Source organism: Homarus americanus, unplaced genomic scaffold (assembly GCF_018991925.1).
Source record: "Homarus americanus isolate GMGI-L3 unplaced genomic scaffold, GMGI_Hamer_2.0 scaffold5589, whole genome shotgun sequence".
Classification (NCBI taxonomy): Eukaryota; Metazoa; Arthropoda; class Malacostraca; order Decapoda; family Nephropidae; genus Homarus; species Homarus americanus.
Genome location: NW_024736650.1, coordinates 1,938,287 through 1,958,105, shown reverse-complemented (window position 1 = coordinate 1,958,105; position 19,819 = coordinate 1,938,287). Strand labels below are relative to the sequence as shown.

At 45.8% G+C, this 19,819-nt stretch overlaps 1 protein-coding gene across 1 annotated transcript; it reads right to left on the bottom strand.

Moving 5' to 3' along the window:
- Positions 1–1,750: 1,750 nt before the first annotated feature.
- On the bottom strand, positions 1,751–2,761 carry LOC121872226 (putative inactive serine protease 43). Its single transcript, XM_042374893.1, has one exon. It carries the CDS (start codon positions 2,759–2,761, stop codon positions 1,916–1,918), a length of 846 nt encoding a protein of 281 aa, XP_042230827.1. The 3' UTR covers positions 1,751–1,915.
- Positions 2,762–19,819: the final 17,058 nt, after the last annotated feature.

Here is a 19,819-nt window from a genome sequence, read left to right as displayed (position 1 = left end):
GGTGTTATGAGGGCCTCACATGGTGTGTAGCAATTCTCACAGATGGTGTTAGGGAGGGCCCACATGGTGTAGCACTGACAGATGGTGTTATGAGGGCTGACATGGTGCAATTCCTCACAGATGGTGTTATGAGGGGCCTCACTTGGTGTAGCAATTCCCTCACAGATGGTGTTATGAGGGGCTTGACATGGTGCAGTAATTCCCTCACAGATGGTGTTATGAGGGGCTTGATGTGGTGTAATAATTCCCTCACAGATGGTGTTATGAGGGGCTTGACGTGGTGCAGTAATTCCCTCACAGATGGTGTTATGAGGGGCCTCACTTGGTGTAGTAATTCCCTCACAGATGGTGTTATGAGGGGCTTGTCGTGGTGTAGTAATTCCCTCACAGATGGTGTTGTGAGGGACCTGATATGGTGTAGTAATTGTAGTAATTCCCTCACAGATGTTGTTATGAGGAACCTCATATGATGCTGCAGCGAATCCAGGAAAAAAAGTCACAAGAAAAAAGTCACAGATAAAAAGGAATGGAAAAAACCTAACCTAACCTAACTTAACCTAACCTATGTGCAATGCCATCATATATATATATATATATATATATATATATATATATATATATATATATATATATATATATATATATATATATATATATATATATTGTGTTGTCAGTGTGTACAAGTCATGTGACTTTATTTCCGTCCACCGCTGTAGCAACTCATTCACTACGTGGTGTCGTCGCATCCTGGGGACACCACGTTGTCTGGTGTCACAGGACCTCACTCACTTAAGTGAGTGTGGTCCCAGGCATAATTTCCAACTAGACATAATCCTGACAGCTCTGTCCTCTTGTTCAACCTTATTACTGTACAATCCATGTTGTACTGCTCCCCCTACCCCATTATACTTATGTTTTTCAATTCCACTGTAATTTATGTATATATAAATAAACTAAAAAAAAGTAAATAAATAAATATTGAAGTGATAACCGTGGTAGCATTATGAGATGTTCTTATTACCACCATGCTATTGTACTATTCCAGATGATACTAAATGTTACATAATACTTCTATGAGATAAATGTATAGTATATATCAGGTGCCTAAAAGAGAGCTCAGGTTCTCAACTGATTCAGCCATGTTAATTTAGTTATTATTATCCACTCTGCATCTGTGTTTTTTTCTGGCTAAATAAACTGTGTGAAGGTTAGCTTGGGTACGACTCGGCTGTTACTGTTGAGTTGTTTTCCACTGACTTAAGCACTGTTCACCACTTTTCAACACTGGTTCCATTCCTTTCCTAAATTAAATATTAACTTCTGGCGAGAACTTGTTCCGGTGGGGAGGAGAGTTCAGGAGAGGGAGTTGGTATGGGCCAACATAACAGTTGACCTGGCTGCTGCCAGAGCAGTGCCAGGAACGCCTTGACCCTTCGGTAAGTGTGTTATTGAATAGGACAACCAAAATTTATTTGTCCTATGTGTCCAGATATCTTATCAGGTAGAGAGGAGGTGAAAACATAGGGCCATCCTAGAAGGAGCCGCCAGTCTGTGACATGATAGGTGCGGCAGGAGGTAAAGGTAAAAGACAAGAAAGTTTTTATATTGGGTTTATTATTAACACGATTCATATTCATTCCACAAATATTTGTTTGAAACTTCCCAACAAAAGAAATATTACATCAGGTGTCCATTAGCTATCAAGGTCATAATAACAGGTCCTTGACCTCACCCATCCTAAGGAGGAAGGAACACAACTTTTGTTTTTCTTTGTAATTGGGCGAGAGAAGACGACTGTTTATGGTACAGATTTAGTTTTGACATTTTTATTATATTTTGTAACTGAGTCAGATTACAGAAACGTTGATAGACTGTACGAGGATTTGAGTGTCTGTGACGAACAGATATCATACGTTTACTTCTGGATTATCGATATGATCCATTCCTTGAACATGGCCACATTAGTGTAGACACCTGGGTATCCAAGTCTACCACACCCTCGACCGAAGCTCACCAATCCTATGAGCGTCCAAACGCCGTCCACCTCCTGCAATAAAGGTCCTCCTGAGTCACCCGTGCAAGCGTCGCGACCGTAAGCCCCGACACACAGCATATTGTCAGTGAATTTCCTCCCGTACACCTTACAGGCGTCAGGCGGCAGAATATCGATGTCAACTTCTTGTAAAAAAGCAGCGCCCAAGGGAATGTCTTCTGCAAGGAAACCCCAGCCCAACACAGTGGCCGAACCATTCACAGCTTGGTTTTCATTCATTGGGAGACACACAGGAGACGTATATACATCAAAGACGTCAGTACTTAGAGTCACGACGGCCAAGTCAATGTCATTTATCATGTAGTATTGGTACATGTCGTGGATGTCGATGGACGAAACACCAATGCCTCGTCCGTCTACAAGAGTCGTGGCCCCAACTACCACTTGCAGACTATACTCGGAAAACCAGGACATGTAGGGAAGCACACAGTGGGCGGCCGTCACGACATGCCTGGAACTGACGAGGGCGCCCCCACAAAAGTGCTCCAGTTTGTCTGTGCGAAGACTTACAACCCAGGGCCAGGAATGGGGCGTCGACGTCCTACCTCCGACGATCCTGGATGTTGCTCGGAGACCGCAGGAGACCGGGAATTTAACAGTAGGTCGTGAGGGAGGCGCGGAAAAGATTGTTGTGAACCAGGAGATGAAAAAAGCGGAGGTAGGAGCAGACAACGACATCAACACCACCAGCCGAAACATTCCCCACATAATGCACTCAAAAGTTCACTAAAAACGCAGTCACGTACACAGATCTTATTTTTGTGAGTGAATATGTCTCAGTTCTGAAGATTAAAGTGTTCCAGCTTTAAGGGTTAAAAATTTTCAGAAGAAACACTGGCAGAACACTGGAGCTGTAAAATGAATGGTGTCGTTGGTTGAAATGATGCGCTCTCCTTCTCACCACGCTCATATATACCTGTACACCTGACCTAACCGCGTGAACCTGTCTCCAGAGAGGCGCTGATGCTTACTCTTACCTAACCTCAACAGTACTATAAAATGCAGTAATTTTCGAACAACATAATGCCACTTGAAAATAATTTGGCTGTCCGAGTTTTATAGTTTTATAAACAAAATCCATACTTACACCCGAAACATGATTAAAATGGAGCACATCATACAAAATTATACAACTGACATTAATTATAGTGCTATTTTATTATACATTAATTTATAACTCACGGAGTGATTAGTGGCCAAAGGATTAGTTTTCACTTTAAATTAACCTGACTTAAATGTGAATTTATCTTAGTATCATACGTATCACGTGAAGCTTACTGACGTTACATTTCATCAGAATTATAAAGTAACGAAATAAATTTACTTGAGTACTGTACGCAAGTAACAGTTTCGGGTATGTACTTTTTAAAAAGTACCATTTTTATTACTTTTACGTAAGTATGGTTTTCTAATACTCTTACTCCAATACAATTGAAAACAAAAACAAAAATGTTACTCGTTACATGCCCCAAACAAACAAACAAACAGTTTTAATGACTGGCAAACTAATAATATTTTTCTTAATTAATTAACTAATTATTAACCATAATAAAAGAGTTGTGTGGGTGAAGCCATGAAGGGTACGGTGTGGGTGTGGGGAGACACCACGCGGTCACATAGCTAGAGGTATCGTGAGGTTAAGTGACGTCAGGTCAGGTGGCAGTGGCCATGACAGCGGACTTTCCCTCTGATCTTCTTGTATTCATTAGCACCTTGACCACCCACCTCACCTAGCCTACCCTCTTATCCCCCCTCCCATCGAATCCCCCTCTTCTCCCCCAGCTTTCCGTTAGACATCAGTTGTTTTTTGCATATACCTGTACCTAAAATGAATTTCAAAGGGGCTGTGATTCTAAAATGCTTTACTTTTACTTCTTTCTTTTTTATCCTCTTCGCCACTGATCGGCTCGTTAGCCGCTTGGGCGATCGGTCACGTCTCTGATTACTTTTCTTTTTCATTTATCCTCTTCACCAAAAGATCGGATCGCTAGCCGCCCGGGCGATCGGTCACGTCTCTGTCACGCACTGTTGGCAAATACTGGGCATGCACCGGCTCCTGAATGTACCTGAACCGCTCCAGTGTTGGTCAAGTCTTGTCTTGAAAGAGCTCGCACTCAGTGCCGTCACAACACTCTCTGGTAGATTGTTCCAAGAGTTTACAACTCTCACTCCGAAAAAGTTTGCCCTCACAGCTCCAAGTAAGGACACTCGACTGAGTAGTGCCCCCTGAGATGCTTATACACCTCAACTAGGTCACCCCTTGCCCGTCTGTAGTATAAGCTAGGCAAGTTCAGGCGCTCCAATCTCTCAGGGTAGCTGTGATGCCGAAGTGCAGGCACCAGTCTGGTGGCCCTCCTTTGAACATTTTCAACCAACTGACAGCCCCTAGCATATCTCGGGGACCAGACGGGGTGACAGCACTCCACATGGGGAAGCACTTCACTCCTGAAGATCATTATTTTACCTAATTCCATCTAAGATATAAACAGGTATCTAGACATATGTGCGAGACTGATTGTATTTAAATTTCTGCTAAAATAACCCGCCAGATGCTACGTGGTGCAAAAATTCAGCCACTCAGCCTCAGGGGGAGGGTAGTGGAAACAAGTGTGCCGACACAGGGCCAGGGGGCAGCAGTGCACCCTCCACCCACTCAACCCCCCACCCGGGAGGCGGCACCAGCTCAGCCTACCGGACAGGAGGGAACGAGCGCCGTGTAAACAATGACATTTTTAACCACACCCTGCAAAATACAGTGTACTTAGCAAATGCTGCAGCTTCTGAGAATGTGGGTGGAGCGGGTTTATTACTAAGAGCAGAGACGTTACCGAGAACAAATTCTGGCTTGAATGTCATGTACACTAATACTGACACGTTCCTTGATAAGAGGGAGGAGTTTGAAACACTACTAAGAGTACACCAACCAGATATTGTAGGAGTTGTAGAACTGTTGTACAAGAACAGGAGAATCGACCCAGAGGAATGTGAGTTCAGTATTGCTGGATATGACTCATTTACGAACCTAACTCAAGAATCCTGCAGGAGGGGTGTGGTTATCTACGCTAGGCAAGACCTTAGAGCCAGCCAGGCGAGGGTACAGGGAGAGGATGTTTTTGAAGAGTCCAAGTGGTGTAAAATTAAATTAAAGGGAGGGGACTTACTTATCGTCGGGTGTATCTACAGATCCCCGAACTGTGGCCCACTAAATCAAAGGAACTTAAGAACCTTAATAAACAATGCGGCGATGCTCAACCCCAGCCACCTCCTTATCATGGGGGACTTTAACTATGGCGACATCGACTGGAGAAACGAGTCAACCCCGAATGACTTGAATAATCCTGCTACTCTTTTTGTAGAAACTCTGAGAGATAATTTTCTGTTCCAACATGTGAGAGACCCGACACATTACAGAGGGGAGCAAACACCCAAGCCACTTGACCTCATCATAACAAACGAGGAGGGTATGGTGGCCAAACTGGAACACCTTGCCCCAGTTGGCACCAGTCACCATACAGTGTTGTCATTCAGATTTAACTGTTACCTAGTTCAAGATAAGGCCAGGCCAAGGTGCAAATATTACAAGGGAAATTACAATGGGATGAGGGAAGAGATGAGGGGTATCAACTGGCCTGACTTATTAAGGTACAAGAACGCAGACACTACGCTGAATATCATAACTAGTAAAATGACCCATTTGATCGATAAATATATACCCAAGACCAAACCCAGTGCTTCTAGGAATACGAGGGGATCCCTACACATGAACCATGCGGCGGTCGACAAAATTAAGAAGAAAACCCAGAAATTCAAGACGTGGGTTGGGTCAAACGATGAGCAAGACAGGAGGATGTATGCAAGAGCCAGAAACCAAGCAAAGATAGAGTGTAGGAGGGCTGAAAAGGAGTTCCAAAGGCTGGTTGCACGCGAGGTCAAGTCAAACCCAAAGGCGTTTTACCGCTATGCAAAGTCGAAATTGAAAACGCGAGTAGGAGTATCAGACCTGAGGCTTGAAGATGGTAGTTACGCAGATTCTGACCAGGATAAAGCTGAGGCATTGAACAGCTTCTTTTCCTCAGTGTTCACAAGAGAGGATGCAACTAACCTTCCTGCGTTTGAGGACAGACGGTTCGACACAGCACTGACCCACATTGTGTTCACAGAAGAGGGTATTAGAAATAAACTGTCCAGGCTAAAGGTCCATAAGAGTCCTGGACCTGACATGGTGCATCCTAGAGTGCTAAGGGAGCTGTGCAACGAGCTTGCAGAGCCCCTGAAGATTCTGTTTTGTAAATGCCTGGATGAACAAATGGTCCCCAGTGAATGGAAAGTGGCTTATGTGAGTCCTATCTTCAAGAAGGGCGATAGGCACTCCACGAACAACTATAGACCGGTGAGCCTGACCAGCATAATATGTAAAGTACTTGAGAGTATTATCAGAGATGCAGCGATGGAACATCTACTACGAAACAACCTTGTAAAAGATTGCCAACACGGTTTTATGCCGGGGCGCTCTTGCTTGACACAATTGCTCAAGGTATTGGATATTTGGACCCATATTCTAGAACGGGGTGGTAATATCGACAATATTTACCTAGATTTTGCCAAGGCTTTCGACAGTGTACCCCACGAAAGGCTGAAAATCAAACTGGAAGGGTACGGAATTCGGGGAAATGTCCTAGCGTGGATAGAAGACTTTCTACATGACCGCAAGCAATGTGTGGTGATTAATGGCACGAAATCGTCATCTGTACCTGTAACAAGTGGGGTACCGCAGGGTAGTGTATTGGGCCCGCTGTTGTTTGTTTGTTTCATAAATGATATGCCTGACGTTGTACACTCCTCCATACAAATGTTTGCCGATGACGCCAAGTTATTTCGGGAAATTAAGAACCAAGCGGACTGTGAAGAGCTGCAGAAGGACCTCTGTGGGCTCCAGGAATGGTCGAAGGAATGGCTGCTGAGATTCAATGTCACCAAGTGTAAGAGGATGCACCTGGGGCGTACCAACGGTAAGGAGGCGTACCATATGTCCCAACGGGATGAAGAAAATGTACTAGTTGAGACTGTGTGTGAGAAGGACCTAGGTGTGTATGTTGACAATGAGCTGAAGTTCTAGGGCCATTGTGAGAAGAAGGTAAATCAGGCAAATATATTATTGGGTCTTATAAGAAGGTCGTTCAGATATCTAGACGGTCCGTCCCTCGTGACGATCTTCAGGAGTGAAGTGCTTCCCCATCTGGAGTACTGTCACCCCATCTGGTCCCCGAGATATGCTAGGGACTGTCAGTTGGTTGAAAATGTTCAAAGGAGGGCCACCAAACTGGTGCCTGCACTTCGGCATCTCAGCTACCCTGAGAGATTGGAGCGCCTGAACTTGCCTAGCTTATACTACAGACGGGCAAGGGGGGACCTAGTTGAGGTTTATAAGCATCTCAGGGGGCACTACTCAGTTGAGTGTCCTTACTTGGAGCTGGCGGACGCTCGCCCCACAAGGGGTCACAGCTCAAGATTGAAGAAGCCGCAAGTCCAGAAAACCGTGAGGGCAAACTTTTTCGGAGTGAGGGTTGTAAACTCTTGGAACAATCTACCAGAGAGTGTTGTGACGGCACCGAGTGTGAGCTCTTTCAAGAGAAGACTTGACCAACACTGGAGCGGGTTCAGGTACATTCAGGAGCCGGTGCATGCCCAGTATTTGCCAACAGTGCGTGACAGAGACGTGACCGATCGCCCGGGCGGCTAGCGAGCCGACCTTTTGGTGAAGAATATAAAGGAAAAGAGACGTGACCGATCGCCCAAGCGGCTAACAAGCCGATCAGTGGCGAAGAGGATAAAAGTAAAAAAAAAAAAAGTAAAAAAGAATCGAAGAGTGACGTCACCATAGTCACCCTCCAGATAGAAGGGCAGTTCAGGGCGAGTCTTAGACTCTTAGTCACACTCAGTCACTATGGAGGGAACAATTGTCATGGTCATAATGACATGGGTAGTCTGTTAAAACCTAATAATTCAAATTACGCTCCACGCACACAAAACCTGTAAACCTTTTGTGTCTCCCAATTGAAACATTTGTTCTCTAACCACTTCAGGAGATCTGAGTCCTCCGTTTTCTATGTCACATTACCGGAGACACTTAGGTATTCCTCAATTCCGCATAGGGTGCACATGCATTTGAATTGGTCAACTTAGAGATGTCTAATTGCAGATGAAGCATTCAAGATCCGCTGTGACTGATGTTGAAAGCTTCAATTGTATTTGCTGTTAGCGTAATTGTCAATATAAGTCAGGGTAGAATCTGCAGTGAGAATGAGGTATCATTGACGTCGGCCCTAGAGATTCCAGTAATTGTTGACCGAGGCTGAAGTCACCTCTTTTTCAATATGAACATCAGAGAATCTGACATTCATGGTGAAATTGTTGTAAGGATGTTAATTATGAAAGTAATTAATTAACCTGAAGGGAACTGTCGGACCAGGTATCTTTGAGAATCTAACGGGTGTACTTTTACTTACTTTTACTTTTATCCTCTCCATTGCTGATCGACTCGTTAGCCGCTTGGGCGATCGGACACGTCTCTGTCACGCACTGTTGGCAAGTACTGGCTCTCTATTACGCACTGTTGGCAGGTACTGGGCATGCACCGGCTCCAGTGTTGGTCATGTCTGGTCTTGAAAAAGTTCACACCCGGTGCCGTTACAACACTTTCCGGCAGATTGTTCCAAGAGCTCACAACTCTCACTCAGAAAAAGTTTGCCCTCACAGTTTTCTGGACTTGTGGCTTCTTCAATCTTGAGCAGTGACACCTTGTTTGGCGAGCGTCCGCCAGCTCCAAGTAAGGACACTTGACTGAGTAGTGCCCCTTGAGTTGCTTATACACCTCAATTAGGTCGCCCCTTGCCCATTTGTAGTATAACCTTGGCAAGTTCAGACGCTCCAATCTCTCAGGGTAGTTGAGGTGCCGAAATGCAGGCACCATTCTGGTGGCCCTTCTTTGAACATTTTCAGCCAACACTGTTAACAGGGTAATGTCTCCACAACTTGACTCCACACTTCAAATATATATCCAGTACACTACCAGTTTGCAATTCCTTAGTCTTCTTGTCATGGTCACGTTTGTGCAGTTTGTCTCTTCAACGCTTAATTATTCATATTATGCTACAGCGCCCATAAAACATGTGAAATGTTTGAGTTCCCGAGTAGCGATGTCCGTTCTCTATCCATTTCAGGATGTTTTAGTCCTCCAATTTTCTTTGGTGCACTCGCTTACTTTTACTTTTATCCTCTTCGCCACTGATCGGCTTGTTAGCCGCTTGGGCGATCGGTCACGTCTCTTTTCATTTATATTCTTCACCAAAAGATCGGCTCGCTAGCCGCCCGGGCGATCGGTCACGTCTCTGTCACGCACTGTTGGCAAATACTGGGCATGCACCGGCTCCTGAATGTACCTGAACCCGCTCCAGTGTTGGTCAAGTCTTCTCTTGAAAGAGCTCACACTCGGTGCCGTCACAACACTCTCTGGTAGATTGTTCCAAGAGTTTACAACCCTTACTCCGAAAAAGTTTGCCCTCACGGTTTTCTGGACTTGCGGCTTCTTCAATCTTGAGCTGTGACCCCTTGTGGGGCGAGCGTCCGCCAGCTCCAAGTAAGGACACTCAACTGCGTAGTGCCCCCTGAGATGCTTATACACCTCAACTAGGTCCCCCCTTGCCCGTCTGTAGTATAAGCTAGGCAAGTTCAGGCGCTCCAATCTCTCAGGGTAGCTGAGGTGCCGAAGTGCAGGCACCAGTCTGGTGGCCCTCCTTTGAACATTTTCAACCAACTGACAGTCCCTAGCATATCTCGGGGACCAGATGGGGTGACAGTACTCCAGATGGGGAAGCACTTCACTCCTGAAGATCGTTACGAGGGACGGACCGTCTAGATATCTGAACGACCTTCTTATAAGACCCAATAATTTATTTGCCTGATTTACCTTCTTCTCACAATGGCCCGAGAACTTCAGCTCATTGTCAACATACACACCTAGGTCCTTCTCACACACAGTCTCAACTAGTGCATTTTCTTCATCCCGTTGGGACATATGATACGCCTCCTTACAGTTGGTACCGTTGGGCTGGTTGCACGCGAGGTCAAGTCAAACCCAAAGGCGTTTTACCGCTATGCAAAGTCGAAATTGAAAATGCGATTAGGAGTATCAGACCTGAGGCTTGAAGATGGTAGTTACGCAGATTCTGACCAGGCTAAAGCTGAGGCATTGAACAGCTTCTTTTCCTCAGTGTTCACAAGAGAGGATGCAACTAACCTTCCTGCGTTTGAGGACAGACGGTTCGACACAGCACTGACCCACATTGTGTTCACAGAAGAGGGTATTAGAAATAAACTGTCCAGGCTAAAGGTCCATAAGAGTCTCGAACCTGACATGGTGCATCCTAGAGTGCTAAGAGAGCTGTGCAACGAGCTTGCACAGCCCCTGAAGATCCTGTTTTGTAAATGCCTGGATGAACAAATGGTCCCCAGTGAATGGAAAGTGGCTTATGTGAGTCCTACCTTCAAGAAGGGCGATAGTCACTCCACGAACAACTATAGACCGGTGAGCCTGACCAGCATAATATGTAAAGTACTTGAGAGTATTATCAGAGATGCCGCGATGGAACATCTACTACGAAACAACCTTGTAAAAGATTGCCAACACGGTTTTATGCCGGGGCGCTCCTGTTTAACACGATTGCTCAAGGTATTGGATATTTGGACCCATATTCTGGAACGGGGTGGTAATATAGACAATATGTACCTAGATTTTGCCAAGGCTTTCGACAGTGTACCCCATGAAAGACTGAAAATCAAACTGGAAGGGTACGGAATTCGGGGAAATGTCCTAGCGTGGATAGAAGACTCTCTACATGACCGCAAGCAGTGTGTGGTGATTAATGGCACGAAATCGTCATCCGTACCTGTCACAAGCAGGGTACCACAGGGCAGTGTATTGGGCCCGCTGTTGTTTGTTTATTTCATAAATGACATGCCTGACGTTGTACACTCCTCCATACAAATGTTTGCCGATGACGCCAAGTTATTTCGGGAAATTAAGAACCAAGTGGACTGTGAAGAGCTGCAGAAGGACCTCTGTGGGCTTCAGGAATGGTCGAAGAAGTGGCTGCTGAGATTGACCCTACCGGCCAATACATAATAATAATCTCGAAGGTAGACTTAACATAAGAACATAAGAATGGAGGAAACTGCAGCGGGCCTATTGGCCCATACTGGGCAGTCCCGTTTACACCCAACCCCAATTGCTCATATAAGCATCCAACCTATGTTTGAAGCTATTCAGCGTATTCGAGTTAATGATGATATTTGGTAACTTGTTCCATTCATCCACCACTCTGTTTCCAAACCAGTGTTTACCTATTTCCCGCCAAAATCTAAATTTGTCTAATTTAAAACCATTGTTACGAGTTCGCTCCTGGTTGGATAGTTTGAATACCTTTGTTATGTCCCCATTGTTTAGCCCTGCCTTCCACTTGTACACCTCTATCAGGTCGCCCCTCGCTCTACGTTTCTCGAGGGAGTGCAAATTAAGATGCTTTAACCTGTCTCTATACTCAAGGTTCCTAATGCCCGGGATTAGTCTTGTCATTCTCCACTGTCCACTGTCCAATAATATTCTTAAACTAATTATTTATCCATTTAGGGTCATTGTTGTTTGATCTGAGTTTTCTGTATGGTATGTTCTGCATTTGTGCATTAAGTAACTCATTATTTAAATTGTTGTGGAACTCGGCAATCTCAGATCTCGTTATCAGGTCTCCGGTGAGGTGAGGTCGCCCTCTGTGGGTACATTGTGAGAGGTCACCTCATGTGAGGTCATGTAGTTCACCCCCAAGCGTGATACCCCTTCTCTCAGCTACCTCTTCAAACTATCAAAGTTTGCCCTTCTGAAATCTGGGACTTTAGTGGAATTTTCTTTGCGGCTGCCCTGAAATTCTAACTGGAATCTAATTTCTTTGTGATCGCTGTTAGCAAGTTCGTTCCCTACTTCGACATTACTAAATCGAGTATATTATAACCCCAGGTGGGTTCGGTTATATGTTGGCTTAGGAAACAGTCCTGGATTGTTTCAAGAAAATCCTCTGATTCTGAGTTACCCGCAAGGTCAATCCAATCTATTTGGCTAAAGTTAAAGTCGCCTACTATACAGACTGACGCTCCCGGGCGTCAGTCCAGCGTCTGAAACGCCTCCACCCACAGGTAATGTCCCCAGCTCCGTGTTATACCTCGCCACATTAAGTGATTTTGACTTAGTTAATAGTTTGGATAGCAAGTGATACTGTAACGTAACTGATGTGTCTTCTTACGCCCTCAGCCTTGTAGATTGGGACGACCTCCACACTAGTTTGGGAAATGGATGAAGGCCAGTATACTCGGGTAAATTCATGAACACGAGCGTCAGGAACTAACCACCTCCTCTGGGGCCCAGTCAACTGGCCAGCCGTTCACCTGACTCGTTCACTGTCCAACTTGTTGATCTCACAGGCCGAGCAAACACCACCAGCCCCAATCATTGTTATGAATGAGTCCACTACTCAGTAGGGCTATGTTGTGGCTGCGTTATTCCTCCGAGTACACCTGTATGTATTCACCTGAATTGTCTGAGTGTTTGGAGTCATCAAGAGTAGAGTGACCACCACTTTGCTTGTGGGCAAAAGTACCACAGTAGTGGAGAGAAGCCACTAATCCTAGTAATGTTAAAGTATTAGTGTTGGTGCTGTAACTGGCATCATTGCCACTTGATCTAACGGTGCTCAAAGGTGCTATGTAAGAGTATTGTGTGTGTTTTTGTACATGTACACCCAGTCATGGTGTAAGTGGAGAATGTACCTAAGTTTAACAGTACAAAATGAGTAAAGCCCCGGTAGTTGAGTGTTACTGAAATTATTCATAAAATATAACTTCATTTTAATAAACCATTTTATATATAGGTTAGGAGTTTCATTTACCTGCAGTATTTTGCCGTCATTCTGTCCCATTGCTTGATACCAGAATTACAATGTACTTGCCAACAGTGCGTGACAAAGACGTGACCGATCGCCCAAGTGGCTAACGAGTCGATCAGTGGCGAAGAGGATAAAAGAAAAAGAAAGGAAAGAGAAAAAATGTGTCATAACCCTGGAGCCACGCTCTCAAAGGTCAGAGGTTATGAAGTAACTATATGAAATGAAATAACTAGACAGAACTAATGGAAAAAATTATGGAAGTAAAAAAAGTAAGAGAAAAACAGGTTGAAGAGTTTAAAAGTTAACCACGAGGCGCATGCGTGCCGTGGGTTTCAACAAAGGCTGTAAGAGACTGCTCCTTAAAAGTCGTATTTCTGACGAATTTAGCGAGTCTACTAATCCCAGTCTGTATAGAGAACTATAGTAAGACCCAGTTATCAGCGCAGTGGCATATATTTTTTTTTTTTACTTCTGGACATTGCCATTTTTGTTTGATAAAAACAACTGGTCCTACCACCCGGTCCCTCTGGTCGAAGATTTTCAAGTTTGCGCATGCGCAATGTGAAGTGTGACGTAGCAGTGACGTCTTTACCACTCCACCTGACTGCAGTGTTGCCAACGTGCCCTATGCCCGCCGTTAAACGCTCCCGTTTGTTGGAGACGGCGGCAGTAGGTGACAGTGATGCTGACGACTTTCATCTTGAAGACAAGTCTAAAAAGCAGAAACCTCAGAAGTCAGGGTCTCCAGCAGGGGCTACGGCTTCCTCTCGCACCCTGTCTGGGGCTGTAGAGAGTGACCTCCTTCTGCCGTCGGGGTCCCCCTTCACCTGACTCACATGGACCCCCGTCTGAATTACTTTCTGTCTCCCTTACTCTTGGTGACCGTATACTGCCAGACTGGGGGTCACTAACTCTAAGGGTAAATACTTAACTCTAATCTTAATTTCTAAGGGTCGCTGCCACCAGACCCCTCTGGACGGCATGTAGCTCGTTAGGTAGCGTGCAGAGTGGACTAGGCATTGGGTTAGGTTTTTCATTGACCAGATCGATAAGGGGAAAGAAGGGTGAAACCATAACATGTCTTAATTCATTTATTCCTTAAAAAGCATACTGGTAAAAAACATACAAATGAATTGGCCTCCCTCAGAAGAACAACGAAAATGTTGGTTACCCCGCTCGGCACCAGACGTCTTACACTAATGGTGTGTCATCCACATACTTATTGCATAACAATCTGTGACCTCTTTACCTCGGTCATTCCTTCTTCACTACCCCTTAACACATCAGACTGCTCCACCTGTATGGAGTATAGCACCGTCGGTTATCATACATAGTAGCACCATCTCAACACACCTGTTACACCCCACACCTGCAGGTATGGGACTCCTTGTAATTTTTAGGTATACATAACAAGCACCTCGTTCGCACACCGCCCTCGGTGGGTAAAGACGAGGGCTGCACCAAGAGACATACCAGTACTATTTCTACGCCTGGTATTATAGGTCGCTCCAAGTGACGACTGCGGAGTTTCTCACGGTCTCCTTATTTGTGACTACTCATTTGGAGTGGTGTGCTGGGAATCCACAGGTTCACAGTGGATTGGCATAGCTGGTAGTAGTCACCACTTGGTGGGACGCTCACAGGGATAATGGCTGCCGCGCAGCAAGGCACTCCGACTGCATGGGACCTGAGGTGACGGTAGAACGGAGGGTACTGAGAAATAATGCCTGACGGGCGGTTATCACACACCCTAACACATTACTATTAATTACACTTATACATCAGGCAAAGCTTTAAACTGTAATAACTTCTATATAAGCCTTAATTATAGGGCGGGATATAGCCCGATAAGACACTGACCTGAGGTGACGGTAGAACGGAGGGTACTGAGGGCAGTGCCCTGCCGCTCGTCACCATGTAGGCCTACAGTTTCTAATCTTTAATTTTTACTTTTATTTCTTACGGTTCTCACCTGAACACTTTTCGGTATATTGTCACTCATGCCGTATAAACACATATTTTAAACCTAAATTACAAACTAAGGTAAGGTTCTGGTTTGCTAATTCTGTGAGGGGGCGGATTCTTGGGCTGCCACCAATGTGAGGGGGCGGGTTCCCTCTCCTTTTCTACACCACCCTCATCTTACTTACTTCTCTAGTTCTTACTCAGTTCCGTCACCTATTGTTGGGTAGCATGGTCGAGGGTCTAGGCACGTGAGTATGGTAATTTTGGTATCAGGTCACTTGGATGGAAATAAAGGTAAAATACTGTGGGAGAAATGAATACACCTAAAGTACTCTAAAAACAAATTTATTAATATGCAATCAATGGGGGAAAGATATTGTATGAATCATATAATTACCAGGCTCACCTCCTGGGCTTAGTGCAAACTCAGTACCTTCTTCTTTACTCTTACTCACAACATTACTGGTGGTACATTACATGGCACTCATTGTAGATTATTCAACATATACGTAAACAATGACACTAGTATACAGTATGCAGGGGTCCACTACCCAACATGGGATAATTATTTCCAACTAATTATCCCTAACATACATGTTACAACACTCTCTGTGGACATATACTTCCAAGGAGTAACCCAGGGTAGAGCACTGGGGCTGTTGTTATTGTGGGGTAGCCAGACACATGGCGGGTCTGGGGTCTGGCCCAACGAAGCCGTGGGGCACATTAATCAGGCCGCATCGGTGCCATCTTTTCATATATGATCCCGGCTGGACATCTAATACATCCGAGGCCGTTGTTGGATGGTAGAGCGATTCAAGAATCACAATGGGATCGGGAGACAAACGGGGCAGCGTCAGGGGACCTGTATGGATGAAGGGACGGGCACTCACTAACAGTGACAACAACATCACGTTTCAGGGGACGTTAAAGACGTAAATATGACTTCACTCAGAGCATATCAACTACGTTACTGTAACACTTGCACAATCAACTATTAATTGGGTCAAATCACTTAAAGAAGGGCGAATTACAACACAGAGTGGAATGGGATACCTGTATGGATGAAGGGACGGGCACTCACTAACGGTAGAAATGCCCGCGGGGCCCTCACTCAAAACAGACCAGGGAGTCCACCTACTTCTATTCCGATGAATTAATTCACTGTACACTCTGACGTTGAAATTGAGACTATGAACTCAGTTTCATTCCCTACTATTATCTTGACTAACAATGCTCTGACTCAGCTATCAAAAGCAAAATTAAATTGATTACAAAGGGTTGGATGGCAACAGGTCCCAACATACAGCGTCTAAACAAAGACGGGCTATCGATGACGTCATCAAGGAACAGAGAAAACGGGGGAAGTTTCCACTGGGGGACTCAGAAGGTTTTGTGGACGTTTGAGCGTAATATGAATCCTTAAGGTTTTCAGGTTAGCCGTCATCACAATCATTACAATTCGTGGGTAAATTCATTGGGTTATAATATCAACACGGCACACTGGAGGCGGGTACAGGACGCTCCCTAAAACAAAGGCCGAATGTTCATGGCGTGGGTGTATCCACTTCACTTAAAACTGTAATTAGGGATCCTCCTCTCACACATTGCACTATTTGAACACAGACATAAGATTCTCTGATCACTGTACCTGTCGTGGGTATATGTCACGTGAGGATACGAGGTGTATTAAGTTCACACCGACGCATACAAGATATTTAATTTCAAGTATAGTTTCTGGGTCACTTCTAACACCTCACATAGTTCTGATACATTTATCCTTTTTCCAGATCATTGTTCTCATGTATTTTCATATGATATCTGTGGAAGTTATGTTCGCTACACGTTCACAGACGTAAATAGTATGACCTTCAAACCATGATCCACACTTAGTCCTGCAGTACACTAGTCCGGCTCAACTGGACTTTCCCAATCATCTTATGGATACCCTGAGTTCTCCTTAATGCTATGAATACATACAATTAATATTATATAACTGTACCTGGGTACAATACAACACATGGTCTAGTAACATTGAGTAGGTGAGTTATCCTTTATCAATGTTTCCCGTTTTCTGAGATTCTACAAGCGCGGTGGATTTGAATGTTATATAGCGTAATATGAATTAAATGGGGTTTTTAGGAATGACATTGATGTGCGCAGTACAACCAGACCCTTCGTGAAGTCAATGTTCATTTCAAGAGTGATTCTCTGGACCCTCAGGTTCTTCACTACCCCCATGATGGGGTTCCCTCTATTGTTCTTGGCGACTTTAATGCCCGCCATCCCACTCTTACTCCAGATCATCTCACTCCATGTAACCTTAACGGATCACATCTCTCACAGTTTCTTAATGGGGATGATGATGTTCGCTTTCATTGTCCTGACGATCCTACTCGCCTCCCCCATAGTTTCCTTGATGTTGGCTTACTATTGAACGGTCATACCTCCTTTCAGCCTACCGTCTGCACCGAGCCTGCTCTGTTTAGTGACCATCTTGCCGTTACTACCCACCTCGGGCTCTCCTTTTCTGCCCCTACATCAGCTTCTTATCGATCCCCTCGCCTTCGTCTCACACAAGATGCTGTTCCTTCCTTTATCCAATACCTTTCTACCTGGGCGGGTTCCTATGTTGTCCCTCAGTCCCTTGACTCTTACAGCGCTGATTTTGTTGATGCCGTGTATGACTCTCAATCGCGCTGCCCCTCCACGCCCTCCCCGTCACCCTGGAAGTGCCACTAACTACTGGTATCGTATACCTGCCATGAACATCTCCGGCAAGTAACCCGTGATCTCCACTCTGCCATACGGAGGTCTCGCTCTCCAGAGGACTGGGAAGACTTAAAAAACTGGTGCTCCTTTGCTACTCAGGAGCGTCGTCGGATTCGTGAGGCGGACTGACTATCCTTCCCGGGGTCTCTATCGTTCCAGTCGTCACCCTCCTATGTATGGAATCGGATTAATGCTATACGGGGTACTCGACGGAGGCCCCCTCCCCACCCTGACCCCGCCTCCCTTGCCTGCTCTTTAATGGAGGACTGGGCACGAGCTTCCTCCCCTGAGGCACTTCCAGATCCGATGCAGGAGGCAGTGCAGGCTCGCATCGATGCATCTGAGCCTGTTGTTCGTCCTGCTCTTACCTCCCTGCCCCCACTGATCATCCCATCATACACTTCGAGCTTGACAGTGCTCGTCGCTCTAGAAAAGACACCTCTCCTGGGGATGATCAGATAACCTACTCCGTCCTCAATGCCTGTACTAATATTCCTAACGGCCCCGTGCTCGCTCTCTACAGTATGTCTTATGAACATGGGGTTCTCCCGTCTAACTGGAAAAATGCCACTATTATCCCCATCCCTAAGCCGGGAGATCCTGGGAAATATCGACCCATTAGTCTTACCTCCTGTGTTTGCAAGATGATGGAGAGGATACTCCATCGTCGCCTTATTCACACCATAGGCGGCTTTCACAACTCCCTCAATGGTTTCATACAGCATCCCAGTACAGCACACTCCAATGCTTCCTTTTATTGCAATCAGACTGCCCGCGTCTCCGTCTTCCTTGATAACAAGGGAGCCTTTGATACGGCTCAGCCTGCCCTCATTTTAGCTGAACTTGCACGGTTAGGGGATAAATGGAGACTTCTTCGATGGATCGCCTCTTACCTCACTGGACGTCAGGCCCGGGATCGCGTTGAAGGCTCTATATCTCCTGTTCAAGAAATGAACCTCGGCACCCTCAAGGTGGAGTTCTGAGTCCCACCTTGTTTGACACTCTCATGCACTCCATTGCATCTTTCCCGTGGCCGACAGAAGTTGTCCACTCAGGATATGCCGACGATGTCCTCCTCCAAGCCCCTGACTACCTCAGCATGCCGGAAGACCTTGATCTGCTCTCCAGAGAGTTTGATTCACTTGGTTTCCTCCTTTCAACTGCGAAAACAAAAGCCATGTGGCACGGTCGTGTTGTACCTCTTATCAGGAACGCCCTTGGACTGGGCTATTGAGACAAAATACCCGGGTGTGTATGTAACTCCCACACGTTGTCAGATCCCCGAAGTCCGCTATCTTCGAGACATATGCTTTCGGCGCCTCGCTCCCCTCTCTACCATGTCACACAGGGGTTCCATTGTTGCCACCATCCCTGTACTTCTCACCATGTACAAGTCCCTTGTCCGTTCCTGTGTCGACTACGCCGCACCCTGCCCTCGTCAACATTAGTCGGACTGCTGTCAACCGTCTCGAGGTAATCCAGAGGAAAGCTGCTCGTATCATCCTTGGGGCTCCTCAGTAGACACGCTCTACTTCTCTACAGCATATACCGAACTTGGTCCTTCCCCCTTACAGGATCGTGTCCAGGAGTTTTACCTAAAGTCTACCGTTTCCATTCTTCAGGGATCCTCGTGGCAACTATGTCCAAGCCAACTTGACTCCTGCTGTCCGAGGCCGACCTCCATCTAGAAGACAGCGGCGAGGGTCACTAATCCGAGCCCTTCAGGAAAACGACCTCCTGCCTGATATTGTTGTCACCCCTGTTGTTGGATCGTCTCCTTCTCCCTGGCTGGATTTTCAACCTGAAGTGATTGCCCTCGGTGGAACGCTCCCGAAATCCCACGTGAACCCTGTTATTCTCTGCAAATAGCACCTCTCCAGGATCGCCCACTGGTCCCCAGGTAGGGTCGTTCTCTACACTGATGGCTTTGTTGACCCCGCTACAGGTAGGGCCGGGGTTGGTGTCTACATCTCCCGAACTGATGCTCTTGAGCCTATCAAACTTTATCTCAGAGTTTCTGACGGGGCATCCTCCACCCAGG

Excerpts from the sequence above, each read along its gene's own strand:
- LOC121872226 (XM_042374893.1), bottom strand. The coding sequence starts at position 2,761 with ATGTGGGGAATGTTTCGGCTGGTGGTGTTGATGTCGTTGTCTGCTCCT.